Below are 27,136 nucleotides of genomic sequence, written 5' to 3'. Positions count from 1 at the left end.
ACTCCACTAACATCACTAGATAGATCCTCAAGAAAGAAAATTAACAATGAAACAGCAGACTTAAAGGACATACTAGATCAACTCGATTTAATAGATGTCTTCAGAACCTCTCACCCTAAAGCTGCAGAATATACATTCTTTTTAAGTGCTCATAGTACATTCTCTTGGATAGACCACATGTTAGGGCACAGAAGCGGTTTCAACAAATTTAACAAGATTGAAATCATATCAAGCACTTTCTCTGATCACAACGGCATGAAACTAGAAATCAACTACAACAGAAAAACTCAAAAATACTCAAACACTTGGAAACTAAATAGCATGTTATTAAATAACAAATGGATTAAGAATGAGATCAAAGAAGAAATAATAAAATTCCTAGAAATGAACAATAATGAGCATACATCAACTCAAAATTTATGGGACACAGCAAAATATTTGAAAATATGTCTGATAATGGGTTAGTTAATAACCAAAATTTATAAAGAACTTGTACAACTCACCAGGAAGACAAACAATCCAATCAAAAAATGGGCAAAAGAAATGAATAGACAGTTCTCCAAAGAGGACATACAGATGGCCAATAAGCATATAAAAATGCTCAAAATCACTAATGATTAGAGAAATGCATATTAAAGCCACAATGAGATATCACCTCATACTAGTCAGAATGGCACTCATCAAAAAAACAACACAGAATAAGTGCTGACGAGAATGTGGAGAAAAGGGAACCCTCCTGTACTGCTGGTGGGAATGCAGACTGGTGCAGCCACTGTGGAAAACAGTATGGAGATTCCTAAAAAAATTAAAAATCAAACTGCCTTTTGATCCAGCTATTCCACTTTTAGGAATATACCCCAATACTATAGCATTATTTCAAAAGGAGAAATGCACCCACATGTTTATGGCAGCATTGTTCACAATAGCGAAGATCTGGAAACAGCCCAAGTGTCCGTCAGAGGACGAGTGGATTAAAAAGCTTTGGTACATATATACTATGGAATACTACTCAGCCATAAGAAATGATGACATCGGATTATTTACAACAACATGGATGGACCTTGATAAACATTATATGGAGCGAAATAAGTAAATCAGAAAAAACTGAGAACTATATCACACCATACATAGGTGGGACATAAAAATGAGACTCAGGGACATGGACAAAAGTGTGGTGGTTATGGAGAGGGGGGAGGTGAGGGAGGGGGTTGGGGAAAGGGCCACAAAGAAAACCAGTTAGAAGATGATGGAAGACAATTGGACTTTGGGTGATGGGAATGCAGCATAATCAAATGTCAAAATACAAATTCGTGAAGCGTTCCATATTTTTGATACAGAGAAGATAAGCATGGCCCCTGCGCAAGGATGATGCACAAATGTCAAAATAACCTAGAGATGTTTTCTCTGAACATATGTACCCTGATTTATTAATGTCACCCCATTAAAATTAATAATAAAAATATGTTTTAACCAAAATTAAAACTCCAAATACAAACTGTCGATAATCACCACAGAAAGTTTATGAACTTATTCTTTCCAATTGTTTCTGTTAAATAAGAAGTTTTTATAATATATAAGCTATTAGTGTATAAAGAAGAGAAAGATGATTACCAAAAAATAAGATAATATAAAGCAATGGCTATTATAAAATAAGGGGAAATAAAATTCATTAATCTTTGCTGAAATTCATTATCATACTGAGATGGTTATAGAGGTTTTTGATGTAATTAATAAATTTCTATTATTAATGTGAGGAGGAATCATTATTAAAATCATTTATCTCACTAGGTCTTAGTTACATGAGCTCTAGGATAAGCATTTAGAAGCCTTAAGTAGAGTCTATACTCAGAATTGTCTCCTTGCTTTTTTTTTTTTGCTTTTTTAAAATTTTTATTCATTTTAATTTATTGTGTTTACATGGATTCAAGTGTCCCACTGAATATAACACCCTCACCCCCTACCCCATGTACCTATTTATATTCCCTTTGCCCCCTTCCCCCTAACTCCCTCCCTCCTTCCCTCTGGGATTTGCTGTCCTGTTTTCTGTATCTCTGTATTATGTATATATAATTTCACTTATCCCTTCACCTTCTCTGATCCCATCCCCTCATCCGCCTTCCCACTGACAGCTGTCCCTCTGGTCCCTGTGACCCTGCCTCTGTCTCTATTCCATTCCTCAGTTCACTTTGTTCATTAGATTCCACATATAAGTGAGATCATATGATATTTGTCTTTCTCTTCCTGGCTAATTTCACTTAGCATAGGTCCATCTATGCCATCGCAAAAGTCCCTCTTTGCTTTATGGCCTTGTACAAGTTGCTTCATGCATTTAGGCCCAAGTTTTCTCAAGTCTGTGGTACAGATAATCAAGCTCAATCTTGCCTATTCCATAAGGAGGCTTTGAAGATCAAAATTAACTTCCATCATAGAAGCACTTTGCAAATCAGAAAGATTTTTAAATAAAAAGGAATTTTGAAAATGATTAAAGACTAAGAATGTAAATTTGCATCATAGTTTGCAATGAAAAAAAAAGTTGTCAAAATGGCTCAAATGAATTATATGTACGCATCCCTGCAGCTGGAGACAAGAATGTATAACTCTTACCACACCCTCTACTTCTCCAAAAGACTAATGACCTGACGTATACATATTTTTCCTACTAAGTATTTCTTTGAGAACGGCTAGCAATATCAGATACTGCCATAAACTTGTTGTTTTGAAAATATTTTATTGATTTTGCTTTATTTTTCATCTTAGCTGTTTGGTATATGATCAAAAATTTACCATAAAAATGTCAAGATGTATTATATTTTCTATGTGAGTAAACATAGCATTAGCATTTTATTAATGAACAGTGAAGACTCTGAATTAAATTTACCATAGTGGGCAATTATACCAAATAAATCCCTACTCAACTATTTAGAATCTGCTTTTCCTAAGTATACTCTAAGAGACAATATAAGGTTCCAGGTAATAGAATTAATAGTCTTTCTATGTAATTCCCTTGTAGATCAGTTGTATGCTTATGAAATACTTATTCTGCCCATAATTTTGTTTTCCTATGTAAAATCATAATTCTCCAAGCAAAAATATAAAATCATATACATGATGTATCAACCTAAATATCTCTGCAAATTAGTTTCCAGATGAATTACAAATGCTTACATCAGACTGTTCTCCATGGACTGTTTGGATTCTTACAGCTTCTTGTTCTATTTCAAGCAGAGGCAACTGTATTTCTGCCAGAATTAGGGTATATAGTGCTTTCCTTCTTATAAGTTCCTGCATCTCAAGTGCCTGTTCTTCTTGAATGGAATACAGTTTTTTCTGCCAGCAAAGATTGAAAACAATTCATTCAGTTATCAATTACCTGAACATTTATTATCTCCATCTTGCACCAGGCACGACTCTTTGTTGTTATTTGAAAATCAAGAAAAGAAATGACACCATAAAAAGTGATAGGTATGAACAGAACACATTTAAAGAGAGTACAGTTGTTAGAAAAATTATGAGAGAAAAATATGAATAGACAATAAAAATTAAACATTCTTAGGTAAGTGTTGGAAGATAATAAGGTTAAGAGAACACACTAACAACACATCTTGAATATATGTAATTCCTGAAGTCTAAGACAAATTAAAACCAATGAACAAAAAGTTAGTAACAAGGTATTTAGAAAAAAGTGCCGAGAGATTATAGAATCATTAAATATATAAAGAATTAGAAAATGTGTTTTCAAACATATAGAAGTAGAGACACATTGCTTTATATGGTTGAAAACGTCAAATTTTCTAATAGAAGAAATGGCAAAAGTTGTGTTTGTTTCAAAGAAGACCAGAGGTGCAGATAATCTCAAATAACTTAAAAATAGTAATGTTTTGGATCATTGTGCCTCTTGATTTTATTTTTCTTATAATAATAATAATTTCAAATATTTATGTATTTATTCTAGAAAGATGCCAGGGATCAAAATATCCAACCTGCGTTCCTAAGGATATATAGGTTGTATAAAGATTTTAAAAATTAAAATTGATTTTACTAATTATGCTTTAGATTCAATCTGTTTTACAGAGAGAAATAATAAGCATATACTTCTTTTAGTGCTAAAGAAATTCAATTGGAAGACACTGAAAGTAAAAAACAAACATAACATATCACAAAGCAAACCAAAGAGACACTTAGGGAGGAGATCCCACTCTCCTTTTACTAGACTGGCAGAAATTCCCAGTAAGCCACAAAATGAGATAGTATAGGGGAGGTCAGTTTCTTGATGCATGATCAGACACTGCCAGTCGTCTATGGAGGGCAACTATCATCAGCTAAAACTGCTGGCTTGCAAGCCATGTAGTGAAGAAAATGCCTCATTACAGACAAATTTACAATGTTAAGTAAAATGCAAATGAAAGAAAGAATAAAATATTAAAGGCAAATTAAGATTACCTGAATCCCCATTCCATGAGCCACTTCAGCGCGAATGAGTCGTCTTAAGAAATTTTCTCTACCCTATAAATTATGAAAACTTTTTAAAGAGGAAGTTTTATTTATAAAATATAAGAAAACAGTTTTAAAGACAGTTGCTAACACAAGATACGTTTTACTTATGTTATAATAAAAAGTAAAATATTTGTTACAAATTGAGTATTATAAATAAACAAACAAGCCTGCTGTTATTTGAGGCAAAGTTAGTCTGGGATACAAGGCCATGAAATAAAATACAGAGTTTCAGTTCAATTCCCTTGGTACCTTAAAATCTGGAACTAAAATATCAAAATAACACAAAAGGGAAGAAAACAGTCTTTAATTCCTCTTTTTAAAAATTATCAGTTTGTTTTAATATTAATTTCCATAATGAACACATTCAACTTTGAAAACAAGATAGATACAATTCAAATTTGAAGTTTCCAAAATAAAATCAGATTCTTCATTTGGCTAGAATGACTCTTTTTTATTTTTTCATTCTCTTTTTTTATATCATTCTTTGAAAATTAGTGGGCAAAATATATCTGGAAAAAAACCTTTCTGTTATTTGGATAAAGAGGTTTAAACTCTTCTTAGTTGTATTATATACATTATCACACAATTGTATTGGGAAATAATTCAAAAAGTTCCTTCTACTTTAGAATTACACCTTAGACCCCCCACCCCAATTTGAGGCAGGTGTTGGCTTGCATATGGGCTGTCCTCTACATTCAAAAGAGATGTATAGCTTTCCAGAGGTACCCCGGGGGTTCAGGCGGGTCTCTGTTATCTCTCCTTTATTACAGACTCCCTTATCTTACCCCAGGTTCTACGGAGACAATACAAAGAAACAATTCTGTAAGTCTCTCCTACAACCAGTTCCTTTTCTTGGTATAGCAACTCATCAAAACTATGCTTACTTGCAGTAAAAGAAAAACTCCGAGGAAGGAAAAAGAAACATGACAAGGAAAGCAATAACTTGAATAGATCATCTCAGCTAAGGATATACCTACATCTAAAACCAACTTATACAATGATATATTTGAATGATGTAAATGAAATTAGTTGCTTCTTCTACCATGGTAACGGACATACAAGCTTATCAAAATGTTAAATGTTTAAAGAGGGAACCTATTTAAAACAATGCCTCTATAAACTGGAGACAACTACGGTATACCATTTTCCAAAACAGAGTGCTCCATTTGACCTTTGCCTAAAACTAATCAAAAAAGTGTGTGTGTGTGTGTGTGTGTGTGTGTGTGTGTGTGTGTGTGTTTTCTGAGGAGATGAGTGGGGATGGTAAGGCATGAAGCTGAAAAGATAAACAAATGTCAGATTATGTTGGATCTTTAAGGCACAGTAAGAAAAACAGTGAAGGGTGTAAGAAAGGTGTGTGTTTTAGAAAGGTCACTTTGGCTGCAATATGGATTGATTAGTTTTTGTTTCCATAAAATACATTCATTCATCCTTCAAAGTTTTTAAATTTAATTGTCATCCAGTAAGAGAGCAATTCATTGTTTAAAGGAATTTAAGCTGACTGGGAGGTGGGGCTTGGTGTGCAGAATCCTTACTGAAGAGAGCACTTGAAATCAGCTCCTATTGGACTGGCAAGAGGATGGGACAGGAAGAAAGGAAGAGGATGGGAGAAGAAAGCAGGTCTGGGTGAAAACATAGGCTCAGCTACAAGGCAGCCCCATAAATAACTCTGGGGAGTCCTGGAGCAAAAGGGACCTTTGGCTTTGCCCAAATCAGACCAAGGAGGCAAGGCTATCCTCCTGCACTTATCAGTCATCAGACTTGAGCGGTCTCAGGAAAGGGAATGACCATAAGCAAAATGACTTTACTGTCTCCTGCAGGGGATCTGGGCAGTTATGTCCACCAAGAAATACAAATGGCATGAGTCTCATCAATGATAAGCCTACCATCAGTGTTGCTAATAATTATGAATAAGGTATATTTTATACCTACTATGTATAATTATCTTATTTTAATTTTACAATGAAAGTGATGAAATAGCTATTATTGTCCCCTTTTTGCAAAGTGGGGAGAGTGAGACAGAGAGATTACATCAGGGTTCCCCAAAGTTTTTACACAGGGGGCCAGTTCACTGTCCCTCAGATCGTTGGAGGGCCAGACTATAAAAAAAAACTATGAATAAATCCCTATACACACTGCACATATCTTATTTTAAAGTAAAGTAACAAAATGGGAACAAATACAATATTTAAAATAAAGAACAAGTAAATTTAAATCAACAAACTGACCAGTATTTCAATGGGAACTATGAGCCTGCTTTTGGCTAATGAGATGGTCAATGTCCGGTTCCATATTTGTCACTGCTGGTCATAACAAGTGATATGACATGCTTCCAGAGCTGTGACGCGTGCATCTGGTGTCACTGGAAGTAGTACTGTGTGTGAGTGACGCCGCCACATACAGTACTCCAGGAGCACAGGGTGCGGATGGATCCTGTGCTCCTCTCACTGACCACCAATGAAAGAGGTGCCCCTTCTGGAAGTGTGGTGGGGGTCGGATAAATGGCCTCAGGGGGCCGCATGTGGCCACCGGCGGCAGTTTGGGGACCCCTGGATTATATAAACGTGGCTTCACAAGAAAGCTAGCACACATTGGAACTAGGATGATAATTCACACAATCTGCGAGCCCAGGGACTTTATCGGATTGATTCAGCATCTCTGGTTCCTCAGACACCTAGGATCTGAGCTGTGGCTGGCTGCACCCCACACTGGCTATTCTTATATTGTTTAGAGCAGGGGGTCAACAAGTTTTCTCTGTAAATGGCTAGATAGTAAATAATTTAGGCTTTGGAGGTACAAGGTCTCTGTCACCACCACTGAGTTCTGGTTTTAGAGAAAAAAAATAAAAAATATCAAAAGGTTACTTTGAAGTACTTGGAAGAAGCTGAGGAAAAGCGGAGAACAGCACTTCCTGGCCTGGAAAGAGCCCACACTAGAAATAGTGACCGTTGACCAGATTGCTGGTTTTAGCAGTCAGAAACCAGGAGGTGGCAGCAGAGAGCTATTCTACTGGAAGAGACTCCTAGGACAAAGACAGCTGAAAAGCTAAGTATGGAAGTGTTGTGCCCAGAAACTCACATTCAAGAGAAAAGAGGAATAAACACTAAATATAAATAGAATAAGATCAGTTTGTGTTCCAGGGACAGAAGGGACACTAAGAAAAGAGTTAGAAAACTCATTCTATTATGTAAGCTCTGAGAAAGAGGAAGAGAGAGAACGAGATTTTAAAAACCCAGAGTTAAAATCATAAAACAAAATTTGGAATTCGTACAAATAACTGTGGGCTAGACTGAATTAGTGGGGCAGCGCTGCTCTGGCTATGCACTGTTAGGGTACTGTTTTGTGACCAAGACCCTAACAGAAAGTTCAAGTGGCAGCCCAAACTGGTTCTAAAAATAAGCACAGGGTACTGTTTTATGGGGTTTTTTTAATGAGGATTTTATATGTATTTTGTGAAAACACTTTAAAATTACAAAACATGAAATTAAAATAACTTGAATTCCAAAACTCAGAGATACGCATTATGCCTTTTTAATGTATTCCTTTTTAGGTCAAGGGGTTAAGGTTTTTATGTTTGGTGAAGTCACCTAGGAAGATCTTTCTCAGCCACTAAAAAAAGCAAAAGTCCAATAAACTTTTTTTTAAATTCAGAATTGAGCCAATTTAAAGTTTATCCTTGTACTCACATCTTACTACTATTCTATTACTGAGAAATTTGTATATTTAAATTTTCCCCTATATGGTAACTGTATTCATGCTTTCCTTAAACACTTACTGAGTATCTACATTCAAAAGACATAACAGATTTTTTCTAGCATTCAAAATAAACCTTAAACATCTTAAAAATTTAAAAACTAAAAAAATCATGCAATGTCTGCTATCAGATAATAATTAAGTAAAAATAATATAGATAACTGAAAAAATCCCAAAATATGTGAAGACTAAACAACATATTTCTAAGTAACACATTTTCAAGGAATAAACCTCAAAAACCATGTATTTCTTAATTTCCACTTACTTCTAGTATTGTTATTTTAACCTAGAACCAGAGTGTGGCCTGATATTCTACTTTTCCACAAAAATTCCAATACCTTCAAGCAAAAAACCCCTCCAGATTCCTTCAGATTGCAGAGAACCCCTCTACTGAAGTGTTGAATATTTAATATCTAATGAAAGCGTTCAAGATTTTTTTTACAATATTACATTCTTCAGACAACACTGGATGATTTTCTGTTCATTCCACCAACATATAGTACTGTATTTCCCCATGTATAAGATGCTCCCATATAAAAGACGCACTTTCATTTTGGGGCCCAAAATTTGAAAATAAATGTATTATATAAAGTTATCGAACTCAAGTTTTATTCATCATAAAATTCATACAACTCTCATCACTGTCAAAACTCCCATCCCTTAGGTTGTTTTCATCTGTGTCTGATGACGAATCACTGTCTTCAGCAATGAACGCAAAAACAAGCACAAAAAAGTGGGAAATGCAAGTAAAAAATCTACAACCACTGTATAAGACGCACCCAGTTTTTAGACCCCAAAATTTTTTGAAAAAGGAGTGTATCTTATACACAGGGAAATATTGTAATTGCATATATATAATACTTTTATTGATTTATGTCCATTATTGACTAATTTTGTTCTGGGACTTGGCTAATCTTGTCTTTTCTGAATAGGTCAGTTATTTGAATTGAAGGTATTTAAAAATTGAGATAAATCATCCTTAAAAGGTAGAAAATTCCAGGAACTTCTCAATGTCTTGATTGTTCAAAATTGCTTCTGATTGCCTAAAAATTATTGGGTGTTTTAAAGATGCATTAATTTGAGAGAGCATAATATAGAAATTATTCCTCTAAGGTTTCTAAAGATTATTTCTCAGAGCTACCTCACAAGTAGTATTGCTATAATTAATTACTAGAAGACACGAAGTAAGGACTAATTTCAGGTCAGGATCAACAAATACACATAGTTGTCTGCAAGAAAAAATGATGCCCAGTCTCAGAAAATTAAACATTTTCATTAACGAGTCAATGAAAAACAGTAGGGTCAAGCCCTGGCCGGTTGGCTCAGTGGTAGAGCATCAGCCTGGCGTGCATAAGTCTCAGGTTCGATTCCTGGCCAGGGCACACAGGAGAAGTGCCCATTTGCTTCTCCACCCCTCCCCCTCTCCTTCCTCTCTGTCTCTCTCTTCCCCTCCCACAGCCAAGGCTCCATTGGAGCAAAGATGGCCCGGGCGCTGGCGATGGCTCCTTGGCCTCTGCCCCAGGTGCTAGAGTGGCTCTGGTCGCAACAGAGTGACGCCCCAGAGGGGCAGAGCGTTGCCGCTGGTGGGCGTGCCGGGTGGATCCCGGTCGGGTGCATGCTGGAGTCTGACTGTCTCTCCCCGTTTCCAGCTTCAGAAAAATACAAAAAACAAAACAAAAAAAAACAGTAGGGTCAAAACAAAGGCCATATCTTGAAATACTACAAACCTGAATTATCTAAGAACTACCTAGAAATTTATTTTTAATTCATTACCATGCTGACACAGATACACAGGTGCATATCATAGAAATTTAATGGCCTGTATATTCAGCTCAGAGATTAGTGGGGTGTTTAGCAATGGAAAATAATTTCCTACATGGAGTAATTTCTTTCTGTTGCTTCTTTCCAGTTATCTCTTAGCTACCATGGGGTAAGAAAGGGACCTGATGCATAATGTCTTCAGTTTTGCTTGATTTAAGACAGGGGACACTTTGCTTTAGGTTGGCAAAGCAAGTATAGTGGAATCACACCAAATTTGCACTTAACCTAAAAATTGTATTTTATGGCAACAGAAAAATTTAGCCAAAATATATAAATAAATAAACAAGTGAATGCAACAGCCTTCTTAATCAGTGACTGTCTCAGCTTAGTGAAGCAATATGTGTGAAGAATTAAAGGTGGGTTGTAACAGCTATGAGAAAATATGTAAATAATACCAGAGGTTTCCTGCCAATTGAAAAAAAAAATCAAAACACATTGTAAAGTAGCCAACTAAGTGGATGGTTTTTCCATTGATATCCTCAATAAAAATATTAATGGCTGGCCATAAAGAAATACATATTAATGAACAATTCAAGAAAATTATAAATGGTATCTATAGTATTACTATACATGCTAAAGCATACATACAATCAAATGCTTTACAATTTTAAAATACTTTTGAGGTTAATTTTTACTACATGTAATTTTTTCATAGTAATTTTGGAATATATAAAAATTACAAACCCACTGAAAACCCATGAGAAGGGAAAAGGAATGATACCCCAGGTTATCTCAACAGCTGGACTCCATGTGAGAACAAAACCCCAGTCTCTCAGTACAGAAACATTTACTGGCAGACAATCTAGGTGTCCTAAAATTAGATAGCACAATGAGAAGTCTTCACTAAAGACAGTGCTTTGATAGAGCTTGAACATAGAATATAAATTCTCTATTATAGGTAATTGTATGATCATAAGTCTTTAGTAAGAAAATGCCAAAGACAAAAGATGGTGGATGTGATGTGTGATGGCCAGAAGGGACCTGTTAAAGTAGTCCCTATGTGTGGTAAAATGGAGTTGACTTTGCTAGTCTCTATGCCAAACGGCAGGGAGTGGCTGTCCATCAGATCTCCAGTTAGGAAGGGGTTTGAGGCCTATGAACAGCTGTTACTGCATATTGTATAGTTTGCTAATCACTTGGTGTTTTAGAATCCAGTAACTTTTAGGCCCGATGTGGGTACTCCCTTTTCTTACATTGGTAAGGGTACAAGGCCACATCGCAGCATCCTACCTTCCTATCATCGCAGCATCCTACCTTCCTATCATCGCAGCAATATTATATATTAGATATGTAGGATGAGGCTGAACCAAGCACCACTATTCTGGTGATCCAGGTACTTTAAGGTCAGTAATTGCAAAAAAGTAGACCTAGTGCTGATTAGCTATATTAGTTTCATTCCTCTTCTATTTGGGCTGGGCCTCTGTAGAGAATCAATTTTTCTTCTGATTTATCAGAAGCAGTAATTCTTTAAAAAGACTATTGTAGCTTAAATTAGAATCTAATTATCAATATTAAATCAATAAAATTCAGGGTTGTCAGTTTTTCACAACTTGGAAGAAAACAGGAATCCAAACCTTGAATTTTCTTTTCACTTCTGATATTTGTTCTTCTAAATCTTCTGTTTTATATCTGGTTAGGTGGAAAATAGCACCAATGTGATAAGCATCCTTGAATAGTTGTTTGAGATACTCTTCATTTTTTGACTTCAGTTTTATCAAAGATTGCAATTCAGTCTCAAGCTCTGATTTTTTCCTTATACTGGAAAAATAAATTTAAAATATTGATAACATTATTCCCAATGAGTACATTTTGAGGCAAATATATTTCATAAAAGTAAAAATGTCATTCTATTTCTTGTTTCCAAAAATACAAAATCACCAATTAATTAAAACTTGAATACAAAATGTAATTCCCAAAATGCCATTTATCTTTTTGCTTCTGTTGGAATCCTCCACTTGTCATGCTCTGCTTGATCTCAGAAGGTCAAGGACAGGGGTCTCAAATTCAACTCAGCATGTGGGCCACAGAGCAAGATCACAGCCGTTTGGCCAGCCACACTAGGTCTACAAAAGGCAACTATTACGCAACACTTTTCTCACTGCAGTTGAAAACAAAAAAAAATCAGTACAACAAGCACAATCGTACATGCAGTTTACTCAGTGTCACAAAACGACCAGAAACTGTAGTTCGCATCACAACTGCTGTTAACTAAGCTAATATCTAGCTAGGATGCTAGAGAAATAAAAAATACAAGTAGGCCCCTAGGCTTACTTAATTTTATCCAAAATATTTTGAACTTCGTGGATTAGTCTGCGGGCCGCGAGTTTGAGACTCCTGGTCAAGGATATCAATAAGAAAGCCCTGGGACTCCCAAGGCTCAGCTTTCAGAGTGCTCATTCCCTTCTCCATCAAGCCATCCTTTGTAACCCTATACAACAATACAAAGTATACTGAAATATAAGAGAAATCTAGTCCATGTAAAAAAAGAAAAGAAACCTCAACAAATGAAAACCAAAAACTAAAACAATACTCTCAAGAAGGAAACCAATAGCTAATGGAGAAGAATTGATAGAAAAAAACCAGAAGACATTGATAGCAGTTTAAGATTTTCAAAGTCACAGAGAAATACTAGTCTCTAAGGAAAATCAGCAAGTTATATTTTGTGTCCAGATGGGGTACCATCTTTGTTCCAAATATATACCACTGACACATACAATATGGAAAGAAAATATATATAACACAAAGCCACACTCACAAATGAGGTAACTATCTTTGTAGAAAAGAAATGGAACTGGAAAGCAACGCAGGAGTGGAGGTGAAGTGGCATGAAACTGGATGAAAGTACTCCAGCTGATGGGTGGCCAAGGCAAGGTTCGCTGCATCGTAGGAGGGGTTTGTGTGAATTGTACTTGTTTGGGAAAGAATCAATTCACTGACGAGAGTTATAGGTTTGTAAAAGATAGGAGCTGGGGCATTTGGGAGAAGAGATCCAAAATCAAGAACTTATCCATTGAGTAAAGAATAAATCAAAAGGGAAATTTAAAAAATATCTTGAAACAAATTAAAATGAAAACACAACATAACAAAACATATGATATAATAAAGCAACTCTATGAGGAAAGTTTATAATGATAAATACCTATATTATAAAAGGAAAGATCTTAAATAAACCACCTCACTTTACACCTCAAAGAACTGAAAAAGCGAGAACTAAGCCCAAAGTTAGAAGAAATAACATCCAGGGAAGAAACAAATGAAAAACCAGAAAACAATAGAAAACATCAACAGAAAGAGGTGCTTTTTTAAAGATAAGCAAAATTGACAAATCTTTAGCTACAGAACAACAATAACAAAAAGAGACCAGACTCAAATAAATAAAATCAGAAACAAAAGGGGCCACATTATATTGATACCATAGAAATAAAAAGAAATACAGAGGATACTATTAACAATTACTTGCAACAAACTGGATATCCTGGAACAAATAGATAAATTCCTAAAAACAAACAGCCTACCAAGACCGAATCATGAAGAAACAGAAAACCTGAACAAATTAATATGTAAGGAAATTTAATCAGTAATCAGAAAGTCCTAATGAAAAAAACCCCATAACCTGATGACTTTGCTGGTATATTTTACCAAACATTTAAAGAAAAATTAATACCAATCCTTTCAAACTCTTTCAAAAAATGAAGAGGAAGGAATATCTCCAAACTCATTCTGTGAGGCCAGCATTACCTTGAGAGTGAAGCAAAACAAAGACACTATAAGACTAGAAAATTACAAGCCAATACCCCTGATGAACAAGATGACAAAGTCTTAAAATCTTAGCATCAGAGTTCAACAGCACAATAAAAGGATCCGACACCATGATCATGTGGAATCTATCCCTGGGATGCTAGGATGTTTCAAATATGCAAATTAATAAATGTGATATATTACTTTAATAGAATTAAGAAGAAAACTCAAATTATCATCTCAAGAGATGTAAAAGAAAGTATTTGACACAATTCAACAACCATTTATGACTTAAAAGCTCTCAACAAAGTGGGTATCAAGGGAAAGCACCTCAATATAATAAAGGCCACATAAGACAGGCCCACTGTTAACATTATACTCAATGCTGAAAAACTACAGGCTTTTCCTTTATCAGGACGAAGACAAAAGTTCCCACCCTTACCACTTTAAATATATTCAGTTTTGTCAATTATACTCCAATAAACTTGAAAAATTTTAAAGAGAAGATGTTTGTAACCAAATTACATCTAAATAGTTTCCAGCACTGAAAACCAACACTGAAAAGTCCTAATTAGTACTAAACTGGATATATGACACACAGAGAAATGCGCAGCTCTAGATACGGAAATGTAAAATTTCAGAACTCTGGAATAGAAAGAGAAAATTCTGAAGTCCATAGAGAAAAAAAACAATTACCTTTTGGGGAAAAAAAATGGTATCTAAATGCCATCAGATATCTAATCAAACAAAACTAAGTGAAAGATGGATGTTTAGAGATCTAATGTACAACATTAGAGTTACCAATATTATATTAAATACTAGAAATTTGCTAAGAGACAAAATTTCAGATACTTTCATCACATTCAGGAAAAGGTAACTATGTGAAGAGATGATGTTAATTAGCTTGCCCATAGTAATCATTTCACTATTGATATCAAATCATCATGATGTATAGCTCAAGTTTAAAAAACAAAACTAAATGAAAGAAAACAAGAAAAATATATCTTCAAATTAATGAGAAAAATTGACTTTGGATCTAGAATATGATACTTTAATAAAATCTTTGTTTGAATGTGTTGATAGAAAATGCAATGCAAATTCATGAAAACAATAATATTTATTTGAATGAGATTTGCAAAAAGACTAGAAAGGCAGAGCTCTGTTTTATCTTTTTTTTCTTTTCACTTCTTTCCTAAGATAAGCAATATTTGAATCTCTGTATGCTACTAAAATAGAGAAAAATAATAATGATTCATGAGGAAGAGGAGACAGTCGTAGGTGTAAAGCTCCTGAGTTTGTAGGCGAGAATGAGGTCTACTTGTCAAGTACATGGGTAATAGGCACTCCTACATACAACCAGCTTCTAGTATTATACTGTCAGAGGGGAAGACAGAGTATGTGAATACACACAAACAGGCTGATAAGAGAACAAGGTAATTCTTACTGACTTCATCTATGTTCTCTATGAATTATCTGGGAAGACTATTAGCTTTAAATGAGGATGATGTGGGCATTAGGATTGACGATAATGAGAAAGTATGAATCAGTTGTCAGATAAACTAAATTGTCTAAAATTTTTTTGGTGATGCTGAATGCCTCTTGGGCTTTATAGGCATAGAATTTCAGTTCTACTCAACAGCAAATGTGCAGCAATGTTTATGAAGCTCAAATATAAGGGCCTTTAACTGACCCCAACTCCCAGTAAGGTGCTTTGAGTGTCCCTAAGAATCCATAATCTTGTATTCTTTTCTCATAAAGGGACCTCATATTCTAAACCTCCATGGCCCACCAAACCAGGATCCACCCACAGTGAGATTAATTTGCACAGTTGTGTTTTACTTTAACCAATTCCACTATTATGACTTTGGTTTAGTTCAATGATAGGGCTTTTTAAGTCACAGAAACAAGGTTCGGAAGGTTATTTATATGAATGCTATTTTGATCAAATATAGCTAGTCTGTGTAAGAAAGTAAGGAAGACCAGAAGGTGGGGTATATAAATGTAACAGTGATGACAGAGTGTCAAATAATTGAGGGAGTGATAGTACCAGCAGAGGAAATAAGCAGGACAGAGAGGTGTTGCCTGTCAGAGTGGATTCTTAAAACTGAGATCAGGAAGTGACTTTGTTATTGGAAATGATGAGATGCAGGATAAACAGTAAGAGGAGGAGGTTGGTGTGAGATGGAGAAAAGATTGATGGGTATATGGAGGTCTAAGAACTGAGATGCCAAGTTCCTGCATGCACTGAATACAGACCAAATCCAGATTCTCACTGGCTCTGCAAAGGGAGAGGATAAAAATAGGAAGGGTGATTTATTTCTAATATTTAAATTCCTTTAAAAAAAGAGTAAAATTGGCTAACATTTTGGTGAGTAGTTAATTTTGAATAGTGCATACACCCTTTTCTCTTTTAATATCTGAAAAGTTAAAAAGTAAGATAAAAGCAAAATAGCTTAAGAGTATTCATGCAGAACTTTGCTGTAAAATGCTGAAAAAATCATATTCTATCATTTATGAAGTAACTCAAACTAATAGACTGGTAAGATATAGCTGAACGAATATGAAAAACACAGTACCCTGTGGATTCATTCTAAGTATTCCAGGCTATTTAACAAGTTCAATAATATTCTAATTGTTATCTCTATGAATAAATCACCATCCTGGTAACTCTTGATAAACACATTTCATAAAAGATACCAGTATGCCTTTATAGTATTCAATAGCTTTTTTGCTCATTTTCCTCAATTATCAATTTCATCTTTGGATCAGTGCTGTTACAATGGCATTGCTTTGTTTGAGGTACAGCAGAACAGTAGAAGTAGATCTTCAGAATATTTTACACAGCTTGAATGTGAGAAAATGGCTACACAGAAATTCATACCACACAGATAACTTCAAGCAAGCTAAGTCCCAATTAATAAGTTCCAAATCATTTTAAACAAGTTCATTTCCAAGGTTGCTGGAACTTGCTTATCTATCAATAGGTATCGAGTGAAATTGTTTGCTCAAGTCAGATGTCCCAAATGCAAAAGGCCGATTTCTAATAGATGCTGCCTTATTTGAAAGACAAAACTATTAAACTATAAACTGCTACTACAAGGTAAACAATTATATAGCATCATCATCACCAAAAGGTGATGCACTGCAAAAGGTCTTGCAAGTATGTGTATGCCCAGGGTGCTACTGAACTAAGTCTGTTAACAAATATGCCATCTAACCTTTAAGGTTGCCATTTAAAAATAAACTACAGCCCTGGCCAGTTTGCTCAGTGGTAGAGCGTCGGCCTGGCGTGCAGGAGTCCTGGGTTCGATTCCTGGCCAGGGCACACAGGAGAAGCGGCCATCTGCTTCTCCTCCCTCCCCCTCTCCTTCCTCTCTGTCTTTCTCTTCCCCTCCCACTGCCTCAGGTGCTAGAATGGCTCTGGTTGCAACAGAGCAATGCCGGAGATGGGCAGAGTATCAGCCCCTGGTGGGCATGCCGAGTGGATCCCGGTGGGGTACATGCGGGAGTCTGACTGCCTCCCCATTTCCAACTTCAGAAAAATACAAAAAACAAACAAACAAACTACATATGAACAATAAATCACATACTGAATTAATTATGTAACTTACTCAAAGACTGTAACAGCTGGGAATGGCATCAAAGGGTGAAATGGTGGAATCTCAGTATATATAACAGCCTGAAGTTTCCTGGGAAGTATTTCCTACATGTATGAATGTCAGTGATTTGTTTTTAAAATATTCTTACTATTTTTTAACTTAATTCACAAAAAGAACCTGGGGCTAAGGAAAAGCTGATTCAGGTAATTAGTAGACTAACAAAGAAAAATTAAAGGAGAGAGTAAGAAGAAGAAGAAGAGCTGTTTTGAGAAACAGTTACAGCTACAGCCAAGTAAAGGAAGGACAATTAAATAAAGAAATAAGCTTTGACGTTTTTTTGAAGTAGTCATTAATGTCATGTCCACAGTCTGCTGGAACATGTCAGAAATAGGAACCAAGACTTGCCAAAGAAGGAGGAGAGGCTTGTAGCTAAATGGAAAAAACGAAACTTTTGGAATCAGACTGACCTACATTGAAATCCTTGAGCTACTAATTGCTCCCTGAGTAACTGGGGGGATAGTTTCACCTACAATTTCATTATATGTGAAATTTGTAACATTCAGTATTAAGGTTGTTATAAAGATTAAATATGAAAAAGATAATACAGCAGGTCCTCTAATAATGTTGTTTCATTCAACATCATTTCATTAAAATGTTGACAAGATGCCATAGAGACTTAACTCCATTTATATCAATTAGTCTATGGCAAAATTGGTTGCATTATAGTTCGATCTGCTGCAGTTCCAAGGACCTATCGACGATGTTAGAGAGGACTTACTATATATACACTGTGCTTACACGTATTAACACAAATGATTTAATAAAGTTTTCTGTTAATTAAAATGTGTATATAACAGTATGGATCTTTATTATGGTGTTATCTGGTTTAATGAGATTAAGACAATGAGAGAAAGAAACAACCAGAACAAACTTAAGTAACCATTAATATTACCTTTGAGCAGAAAAAGATATCACAGGTAGCTGTGACATCAGATCATAAAGCAGAGAAGATAGCAGCACAGAGATACTAAGGCAGAGAAAGAAATAAGATTAACAAGTTTTATTATCAGCTCTTATTAGTTCATTATGGCATTTATTTAACACCTATTGAGTAAAACACAGACACGCAAAACAGACACAATGCCTGCAAATGGGAGCTCAGTTGAGAGGAGACAACAAATGAGCAAACCAACTGTAACTGTTCATATATGCTAACTGCTGGGATAGAACTCTGTGCAACTGATTGTTGAGCACTAATTACATGTCAAGTACTATGCTAGGTAGTTGGGATACAAAGATGAATTAAAACAAAGGTTCCCAAGTTATACTCTCATGAAGGGCAAAAAACATAAAAAACAGATTCCAACACAATCATAAATACAATCATGAACAAAGAAGAAGACACACATAATACCACGTTGGTTTAGAGATAGGAGAGAATAAGTTACCAATAGGGAAAGGATCTGGGAAGAGTTAATGTCTGAGTTATTGTATGAATAATCAATTAATCATATTTAAAAATATAAGCCAGAAGAAGAGGACAAACAATAGCAGCAGCAGGAGCAGCAAAAGGAAGGGAATTTCAGTCAGAGGAATACCAGAAAACATAGATTGAAGCTTAAAATAGTGAGTATGGAAATGTAAGCATTTTAATAGGCTAGACCATCAAGATCATGGAAGGCCGTGGTACGAGATGTGTCTGTAGATATACAGGTGACAGACCACAGTGTCTAATCTATCAGATCAGGAGCTTAGACTTAATCCAATAGCCTCTGAAACTTCTTTAAGCTGCTGAAAGGAAGCGACATTTCCTCTGAGATAATTTGCACCAGTGACGCTGGATCTGCTGGATCTGAGGATTCAAACTTGGAGTGAGGCAGATAATATTCCAAGTAAGAGACAATCAGGGCCTGACTTATTTTAGTGGTGACTGAAACAGACAGAAGGGAAAGCACCTTTTGGAGAAATATTTAAAAGGAAGACTTAATAGAAGTTGGTTAAGATGCTGGCTGTATAACAGGTAGAGGGGATATGGGATGATGCCCGAAACAAACACCTTGGTGGATCACAGTGTCAAGATGTGGTGTTAGAGGAGAGAGTAGCTTTAGACTGATACTATCAGGAGAAATGACAGGTGGTTATGGATTAAAAAGGAAAGAAAAAATATGATACATATTAAAATAATGAAGTAAAATTCCTGGAATAGGGAGCATATCAAGAATGTACATTGGGCTTTGATTAGGATGCTAAAACTTAATTTCCTACTTATCAAGTCCAACAAGGTCTCTCTCCTCCATCCATATTTTCAAAGCAGCCAAATAGCAACTACAAATTCAGCTTACAGGTGTTAAATACTTTCTTTGCCTTGGCCCCTTGGGATTTCCCTCACTCTCCCATAGCACATTTTATTTAAAGGATGAATGTCCTAGTTATGCTCCATTTATGAAAGTTTCACCGCTGATAATTCTCTATTATCAACACTGCAGAAAATGTAAATTCTCATTACTTTTCTGTCTACATTATCTTTGCAGACACCTCACCCTGTCCCATTGTTTAATTTTATGACTTCAAATTTGTGTCCTATATTCTCCTCACATCTGTGCTGTGGGCCTATGTATCTAATTTTTACTTCTTATTTCCATTTGAAGAGCCAATAAGAATCTGACACTTAATAAGCCTAAAGAGCATATTTATATTTTCTTCTCCAAAATACTCTTTATAAATTTTTCAAGACTGTTATCTCAGCAAGTAACCTGACTGACCATTTTTCTTTTTCTCATATCTTACATCCCATCTACCAAAAGATCCTGTTGGCACTCCCTCCAACACACAGAGTAGGGGGAGAGGAGGTTTACAGTTGTTCATATGGAAAACAACACAATAATTAATAAATTATAACATGAGAATAAACTCTGTTTTGCATACTCACACCTGTAAACCTACTTTCACTCTACCCTCCATATCTGAAAATCAGCTATTTGCTACCATTTCTGCTGTAAAACCTTTGGCATATGCCATCATTATAATTTTTCTGAATCACCAAAAAAGCTGTTCTTATATTCACTGAAGTCCACCCTTCACTAAGCTTCCCAACAGCTCTTTCTAAATGTAAAATGCTTTAAATGGATTAAATATTTTAGTCCATATGCCTTTATCACAACCCACTTACAGGCATGAATAATCTCAGGCCTGTCTGCCTTGCCAATTTTTGTCTCCCCGAATTAACCGATTCTCACACAATTTTCTTGAAACATTGGCCTCCATTCTGTATCCAGAAAACAGAAATTTTATCTATCACAGGGCTTTTGCATATTCTATTCCTTCTGTTTGGCATGCTCTTCCCCAGATTAGCTCCAGACTGACAATGTTGATTCAGTTCTCCACTGAGATGTCACTTTCTTAAAGAGAGGTGTCCCTTAATGTCTTTGCTAAAGAAGAGTTCTCAATTCTTCCCTGGCCCTGTCACTCTCTAGCACGTTATCCAATCTTACCTTCCTCACTGAGTGCAGTAACTGAGTTAAAAATATATATATTATTTCACATTTATTATATATTTAGGAGAATGTGAATTTAAACTATATCACCAGCATTTAAAATAGTATTTCACACAAAGCCAGTGCTCAGGACACACACGCACAGAAACACACAAACACACACACAAATATACATTTGTTCTTTGTTTTTTAATATAAACTTTGCTTATAAAGTTAGTTACAAATATAAAGTAACAATATCAGTCTACTAGTTATAATTAGAAAATTACAAAATTTCTGTTTGCATGCAGTAAAAATAAAGATATACAACACTATTCCCAATATTAACTACTAAATGATAAAAACCATTAACATTTATATTTCTTTGTCCTATAACATTTTATAGCATTACAATGACTATTTTCTACCAAAATTATTATTTCATAAATATTTAGTGCATGTCAACAATATCTTAGGAACTAGATTAATCCTTGAGGACCCAAAATTGAGGGGAAAAACACACAGGTAGGTCCTACATACAAGCAGTTATAAGTTAGTGGTCATACAGTTGTGCAAAAAGTGTGCATTTTATCCTTTTTTTTTTGTCTTATGTATAAAATACCACTAATGCTATACTAGTTCTAAGAGTAAAAACAATAAAATAAATTTGAGATCTTCATAGAAAGGAAGGAACTTAGAGAAAACCACAGAAATGAATAGGGAAAAAATCACAGGTAATGATAGTCACTAATGGCTAAAATAAGTTGTGACTTCAGAATTTCCTGCTAACTTTTCTGCCTTCATTATACCTATTATATGGCAAGCAAAGTATAGCTTCCATAACAAATATTTATTTCCTTGTGGACTTATTGAATGCAGAGACTTCTATGTATGTATAATAACAACTTTAAAAGATTAAATTATTGAATGCACTTTTGTTGGACTAAATTAACAATGTGTATAATTTAACGTCATTTTTTTTTTAAGGTAAGAGGAGGGGAGAGAGTGAGGCAGACTCTCACATGTGCCCCAACCAGGATCCATCCAGCAACTCCTGTTTGAGGCCAATGCTCAAATACCAAGCAATTTTTAGCACCTGATGTGGACACTCTGACCAACTGAGCTATCCTCAGCATGCCTGACCCATGGTTGAACCAATTGAGCCACTAGCTGCAGTAGAGGAAGAGAGAGAGAAGGAAGAGAGAGATGGGGAGGGACAGAGAAGCAGATGATTGCTTCTCCTGTGTGCCCTGACTGGGAATTGAATCTGGGATGTCCATATGCCAGGCCGATGCACTATCCGCTGAGCCACCAGCCAGGGCTCTAACGTCTGTTTTTAAATGTAATGTTTTAATAAAGTAGAACCATTATATAAAAGAGTATGCAAATCAAAGAATACAGCTTCTTGCATTTTCACTGTGAGTGTACAAGTAACAGCCTCAATCTATATAGTTTTAAAACAAATTGAATGTTGCCAACAGATACTTCCAGCATATTCTCTTCCAGTCACTACCACCAAAAAGGAGCTGCCATTCTGAGTTCTATCAGCATCTGGAAGTTTCGTGCATTTTAAAATGAATCCTAGAGAATATATTGTTATTGTGTCATTTTTTTTGCTTAGTATTATGATTACGAGATCCATCCAAGTTGTTGTATGTAGCTGGAATCTGTTCATTCTTATTGCTCACTTTGTTATGAATATGTTATAATTTATTTACATATTCTATTCTTTATGATCACTGAAGCATTTCCCAGTTGTGGCTATTAAAATAATGTGCTATGAACATTCTTATAAGTAATTTTGATGAACATGTGTTAATAATTCACTGTTGTGTATAAACCTAATTGTGGAATGTATCTAACTCAGTAGTAGATAGTGCTAAAGTATTTCCTACAAAATTGCACTCCCAGTTGTCCCATCTTCCTGGCCATCACTTAAAGTATCAATAGTTTTTGCATGTTAGCCTTTCTGATAGATGTGTAAGTGGTAGTTCACTGTTGCCTTAGTTAACATTCCCTGAGAAACAAGCACCTTTTCACTATTATTGTACATTTAGATATCCTCCTTTGTGTGTGACTGTTCAAGACTTTTGTCCTTTTATATTGAATGATTTGCATTTATTTATTTTACTATTTTATGTAGTTATATTTACTTTCTGTTTATTATATATTTATTATATTTAATGTTGATTAATGGTGTGTTGATTTATCTCCTCAGATACAGGTATTACATATATTTTATATCAGTGTATGTTTTGCCTTTCACTGATTTAACAGTGTTTATATTCGCCATTTGCTAAAAAATTTATATGGTGTTTATTTTCCTGTTTAAGAAAGCTTTGCCTTACCCATATTTAGTAAGGCATTTTTCTATGTTTTCTGTTAGAATTTTTATTGTTTTAACTTTCATATTTACAATTACACTTTGTAAAAATTGGTATTTATATATGTGGTGATAGGTAAATATTTATTAAAAGTCCACTCATTCTTCACTGCACTGCAGTGGTGTATTTGTCACAATTAGAGGTATAATATATATGGGCTAATTCTGAACTCTACTCAGTTCTATTGGTCTAGTTATCTTTGTAACAACAGTAAGTCATCTTGCATAGTGAACTTCATTATAATTTTTTTTTGTATTTTTCTGAAGCTGGAAATGGGGAGGCAGTCAGACAGACTCCCACATGCACCCAACCCGTATCCACCTGGCACGCCCACCAGGGGGTGATGCTCTGCCCCTCTGGGGTGTTGCTCTGCTGCAACCAGAGCCACTCTAGCACCTGAGGCAGAGGCCACAGAACCATCCTCAGTGCCTGGGCCAACTTTGCTCCAATGGGGCCTTGGCTGCGGGAGGGGAAGAGAGAAGCAGAGAGGAAGGAGAGGGGGAGGGGTGGAGAAGCAGATGGGCAATTTTCCTGTGTGCCCTGGCCAGGAATCGAACCCAGGACTCCTGCACGCCAGGCCGATGCTCTACCACTGAGCAAACCAGCCAGGGCCTCATTATAATTTTTTAATGTAATTTCTCAATGTTATTTTTCCTTTAATGTTGTTTGGAATATTTTTGCTTTGTTCATTTTCCATATATGTTTTCGAAACAGCTTTTCATTTTACATATAGAAACACACCCATATGAACAAAAAATATACTAAAGATATGTTTGAGATTTCATGCACTTCACAATATTCAGTATTCCCATCCATTAACAGGATATGTCCCATATTTATTTTCATCTTCTTTAATTTGTCTCAATATTTTGTAGTCCTCTGTATAGAGTTATCATGCATTGACTTACTAAATTTAGTCTTTGGATTTGTTTTAAAATTATATTGTAAGAGATATCTGTTAAATTTTTACTACTAACTAGTTGCTGTTAGTATTGTGTGATGTTTCAGCTATCTAGCTATCTATACTTTGGCCAGTAGTACAGAGTTTAACAATTATATCATTTTTTTCAGATTTAAATATATCAGATAGCTGTTTATCACTATGAACTATCATTTTTAAATTAATTGGTGAGTTTCACTGGATAATCAGTTTATATTTATAAATAATTTACATAGGAGTTTAGATATAATCACAATAAAATTATAATTTATTTGGTTAAAATGACTTTCTCATTATTGCACCATACTCAAAAGTTTGATATGTCTCTTTATTTACTCATTTTAAGAATATTTTTATTTAAGTATTACAATAAAGCTATAGTAATCAAAACAGTGGAGTATATTAGTGAAAAAATAGACATATACAACATAACAGAGACCCTAGAAATAGAGCCACAGAAATATTAGGAAATATTTGACTAAGAAGTAAAGACAATGCAGTGGTTAAAAGATCACCTTTTCAACAAACAGTGCTAGAAACAACTAGATATCCACATGCAAAAAAATGAAGCTAGATGCAGACTTTACACCTTTTATTAAAATAATTCAAAACAGATCACAGAATTAAATGTAAAATACAAAATAAAACACAAAACTATAAAACTTCTAGAAGATAATGTAGGACAAAACCTAGATCACGTTTGGTATAGTGACAACTTCTTAGACACAATAGCAAAGCAACACTCTATGAAAGAAATAATCGATAAAGGGCTTCATTAACATTAAAACCTTTTGCTCAGGCCCTGGCCGGTTGGCTCAGCAGTAGAGCCTCGGCCTGGCGTGCAGGGGACCTGGGTTCAATTCCCGGCCAGGGCACATAGGAGAAGCGCCCATTTGCTTCTCCACCCCCACTCCCTCCTTCCTCTCTGTCTCTCTCTTCCCCTCCCGCAGCCAAGGCTCCATGGGAGCAAAGATGGCCCGGGCGCTGGGGATGGCTCCTTGGCCTCTGCCCCAGGCGCTAGAGTGGCTCTGGTCGCGGCAGAGCGATGCCCCGGAGGGGCAGAGCATCGCCCCCTGGTGGGCAGAGCGTTGCCCCTGGTGGGCGTGCCGGGTGGATCCCGGTCGGGCGCATGCGGGAGTCTGTCTGACTGTCTCTCCCTGTTTCCAGCTTCAGAAAAATACAAAAAAAACACAAAAAACAAAAAACCTTTTGCTCAGTAGAAGTCAATGTCACAACAATGAGAAGACAAGCCACTCACTGGGAGAAAATATTTGCAAGAAGAAACTTCTGATAAAAGGTTGTTATCTAAAACATACAAAGAACTCTGAAAACTCAACAGTAAAAAATAACCTGATTAAAAAGACATTAGAGACATTAATAACAGACACCTCACCAAAGAAGATATACAACGACAAATAAACATATGAAGAGATGTTCCACATCATATGTCATAGGGAAATGTATATTAAAACAATAAAATATCATGACATGTCTATTACAGTGGCCAAAATCCTGACAGACCACACCAAATACTGGCAAAGATGTGGATCAACAGGTGCTCTCACTCATTGCTGGTGGGAGTGCAATATGGTGGGAGTGCAACATGATACAGACACTTAGAAATATAGTTTGGTGGTTTCCTACAAAACAAAACAAAACATATTCTTATCATGTGATCTAGCAATCACGTTTCTCGGTATTTACTCCAGTGAGTTAAAGGTTTTTGTTCACACAAAAATCTGCATACAGATATTTATAGAGGCTTTATTTATAATTTCCAAGACTCAGAAACAAACAAGATGCTCTTCAGTAGGTGAATAGGTAAACTGTGATATATCCAGACATAGAATATTATACAATGTTCCAAAGAAATGAGCTACCAAGCCATGAAGACACAGAGAAACCATAAATGCATATTAGTAAGTGAAAGAAGCCAGTCTGAAAAGGCTATACATACTCTATGATTTTAACTATATGACATCATAGAAAAGGAGAAACTATAGAGATATTAAAAAGGTCAATGATTGGCAGAATTTGGGAGGGGGAATAAGGAAGTGAGAAGACACAGCACCTAGGGTTGAGAAAACACCCTGAATGGTATCATTCTGGGGAATGTCATTATATATTTTGTCTAAACCTACAGAATGTAGAACACCAAGAGTGAACCCTAATGTAAACTATGGGCTTTGAGTGATTATGATGTGTCAATATAGGGTCACCAATTGTAACAAATGCACCACTCTGGTGAGAAATGTTCATAATGGGGGAGACAATGCATGTGTAGAGGCAGGGGGTTTATGAGAAATCTCTGAACATTCCCCTCAATTTTACTGTCAATCTAATTGCTCTTAAAAATAGTCTTAATTAAAGCACATAATTTTTCACACCTTAAACACACACAATTTTTATTTCTCAAATATACATCAGTAAACTGGAAACATTTTTAATAAAATAAAATTTAATGAATTTCAATCATATTTAGTGTTTTCTTCATAGAAGTTTCCTATTTAGCATTTGTCTTTCTTGCTAATGTTTCATTCTCTAATAAATAAGATATTCTCCCTTATATTTTCTAAGTATATATTTGTGATTTTCAAGACCAACAAAGCTATTTTTTTAAGCAGAAAGTATCTGTAAAGGCAATTAATTATATTTCTTGATTCTGCCCTATTGGACACTTTATTTTCTACTGACATGTAGCTTAGTGTTATAACTTCTCCCATAAAATTTCTATTTCATGAAACTCTAGTTTCTAAGAAGCAAATGAAGTGATAAACATTAAAATGTTTGCTTGCAATTTAAAACACTTCTGTATTTAGCAACATACTTCTATCCCCATGACCATCTTTCCTCAATTTCAGACCCATAAATCAAAGTGCTATCTAGACACTTATACTTAAATTATACTATATACAATTCCAAATCAAACAGAAC

The 27,136-nt window shown here is 35.3% G+C and overlaps 1 protein-coding gene and 1 pseudogene across 1 annotated transcript in view; one reads left to right on the top strand and one right to left on the bottom strand.

The window, feature by feature from the left end:
• CCDC178 (coiled-coil domain containing 178) overlaps positions 1-27,136 on the bottom strand; it is a 411,215-nt gene that overhangs the window by 292,245 nt on the left and 91,834 nt on the right. Inside the window, exons 12-14 of the mRNA XM_066246239.1 lie at positions 11,643-11,826; positions 4,441-4,503; positions 3,166-3,327 (exon numbers count right to left, since the gene is read on the bottom strand). Of these exons, the coding sequence (XP_066102336.1) occupies positions 3,166-3,327; positions 4,441-4,503; positions 11,643-11,826 (409 nt within the window). The remainder of the gene's footprint in view (positions 1-3,165; positions 3,328-4,440; positions 4,504-11,642; positions 11,827-27,136) is intronic.
• On the top strand, positions 1,301-1,401 carry LOC136315803 (U6 spliceosomal RNA; annotated as a pseudogene).

This window comes from Saccopteryx bilineata, chromosome 11 (assembly GCF_036850765.1).
Source record: "Saccopteryx bilineata isolate mSacBil1 chromosome 11, mSacBil1_pri_phased_curated, whole genome shotgun sequence".
In the NCBI taxonomy this organism is placed as follows: domain Eukaryota; kingdom Metazoa; phylum Chordata; class Mammalia; order Chiroptera; family Emballonuridae; genus Saccopteryx; species Saccopteryx bilineata.
Note: the sequence above shows the minus strand (reverse complement) of the source record. Positions and strands in the feature narration are given on the sequence as shown.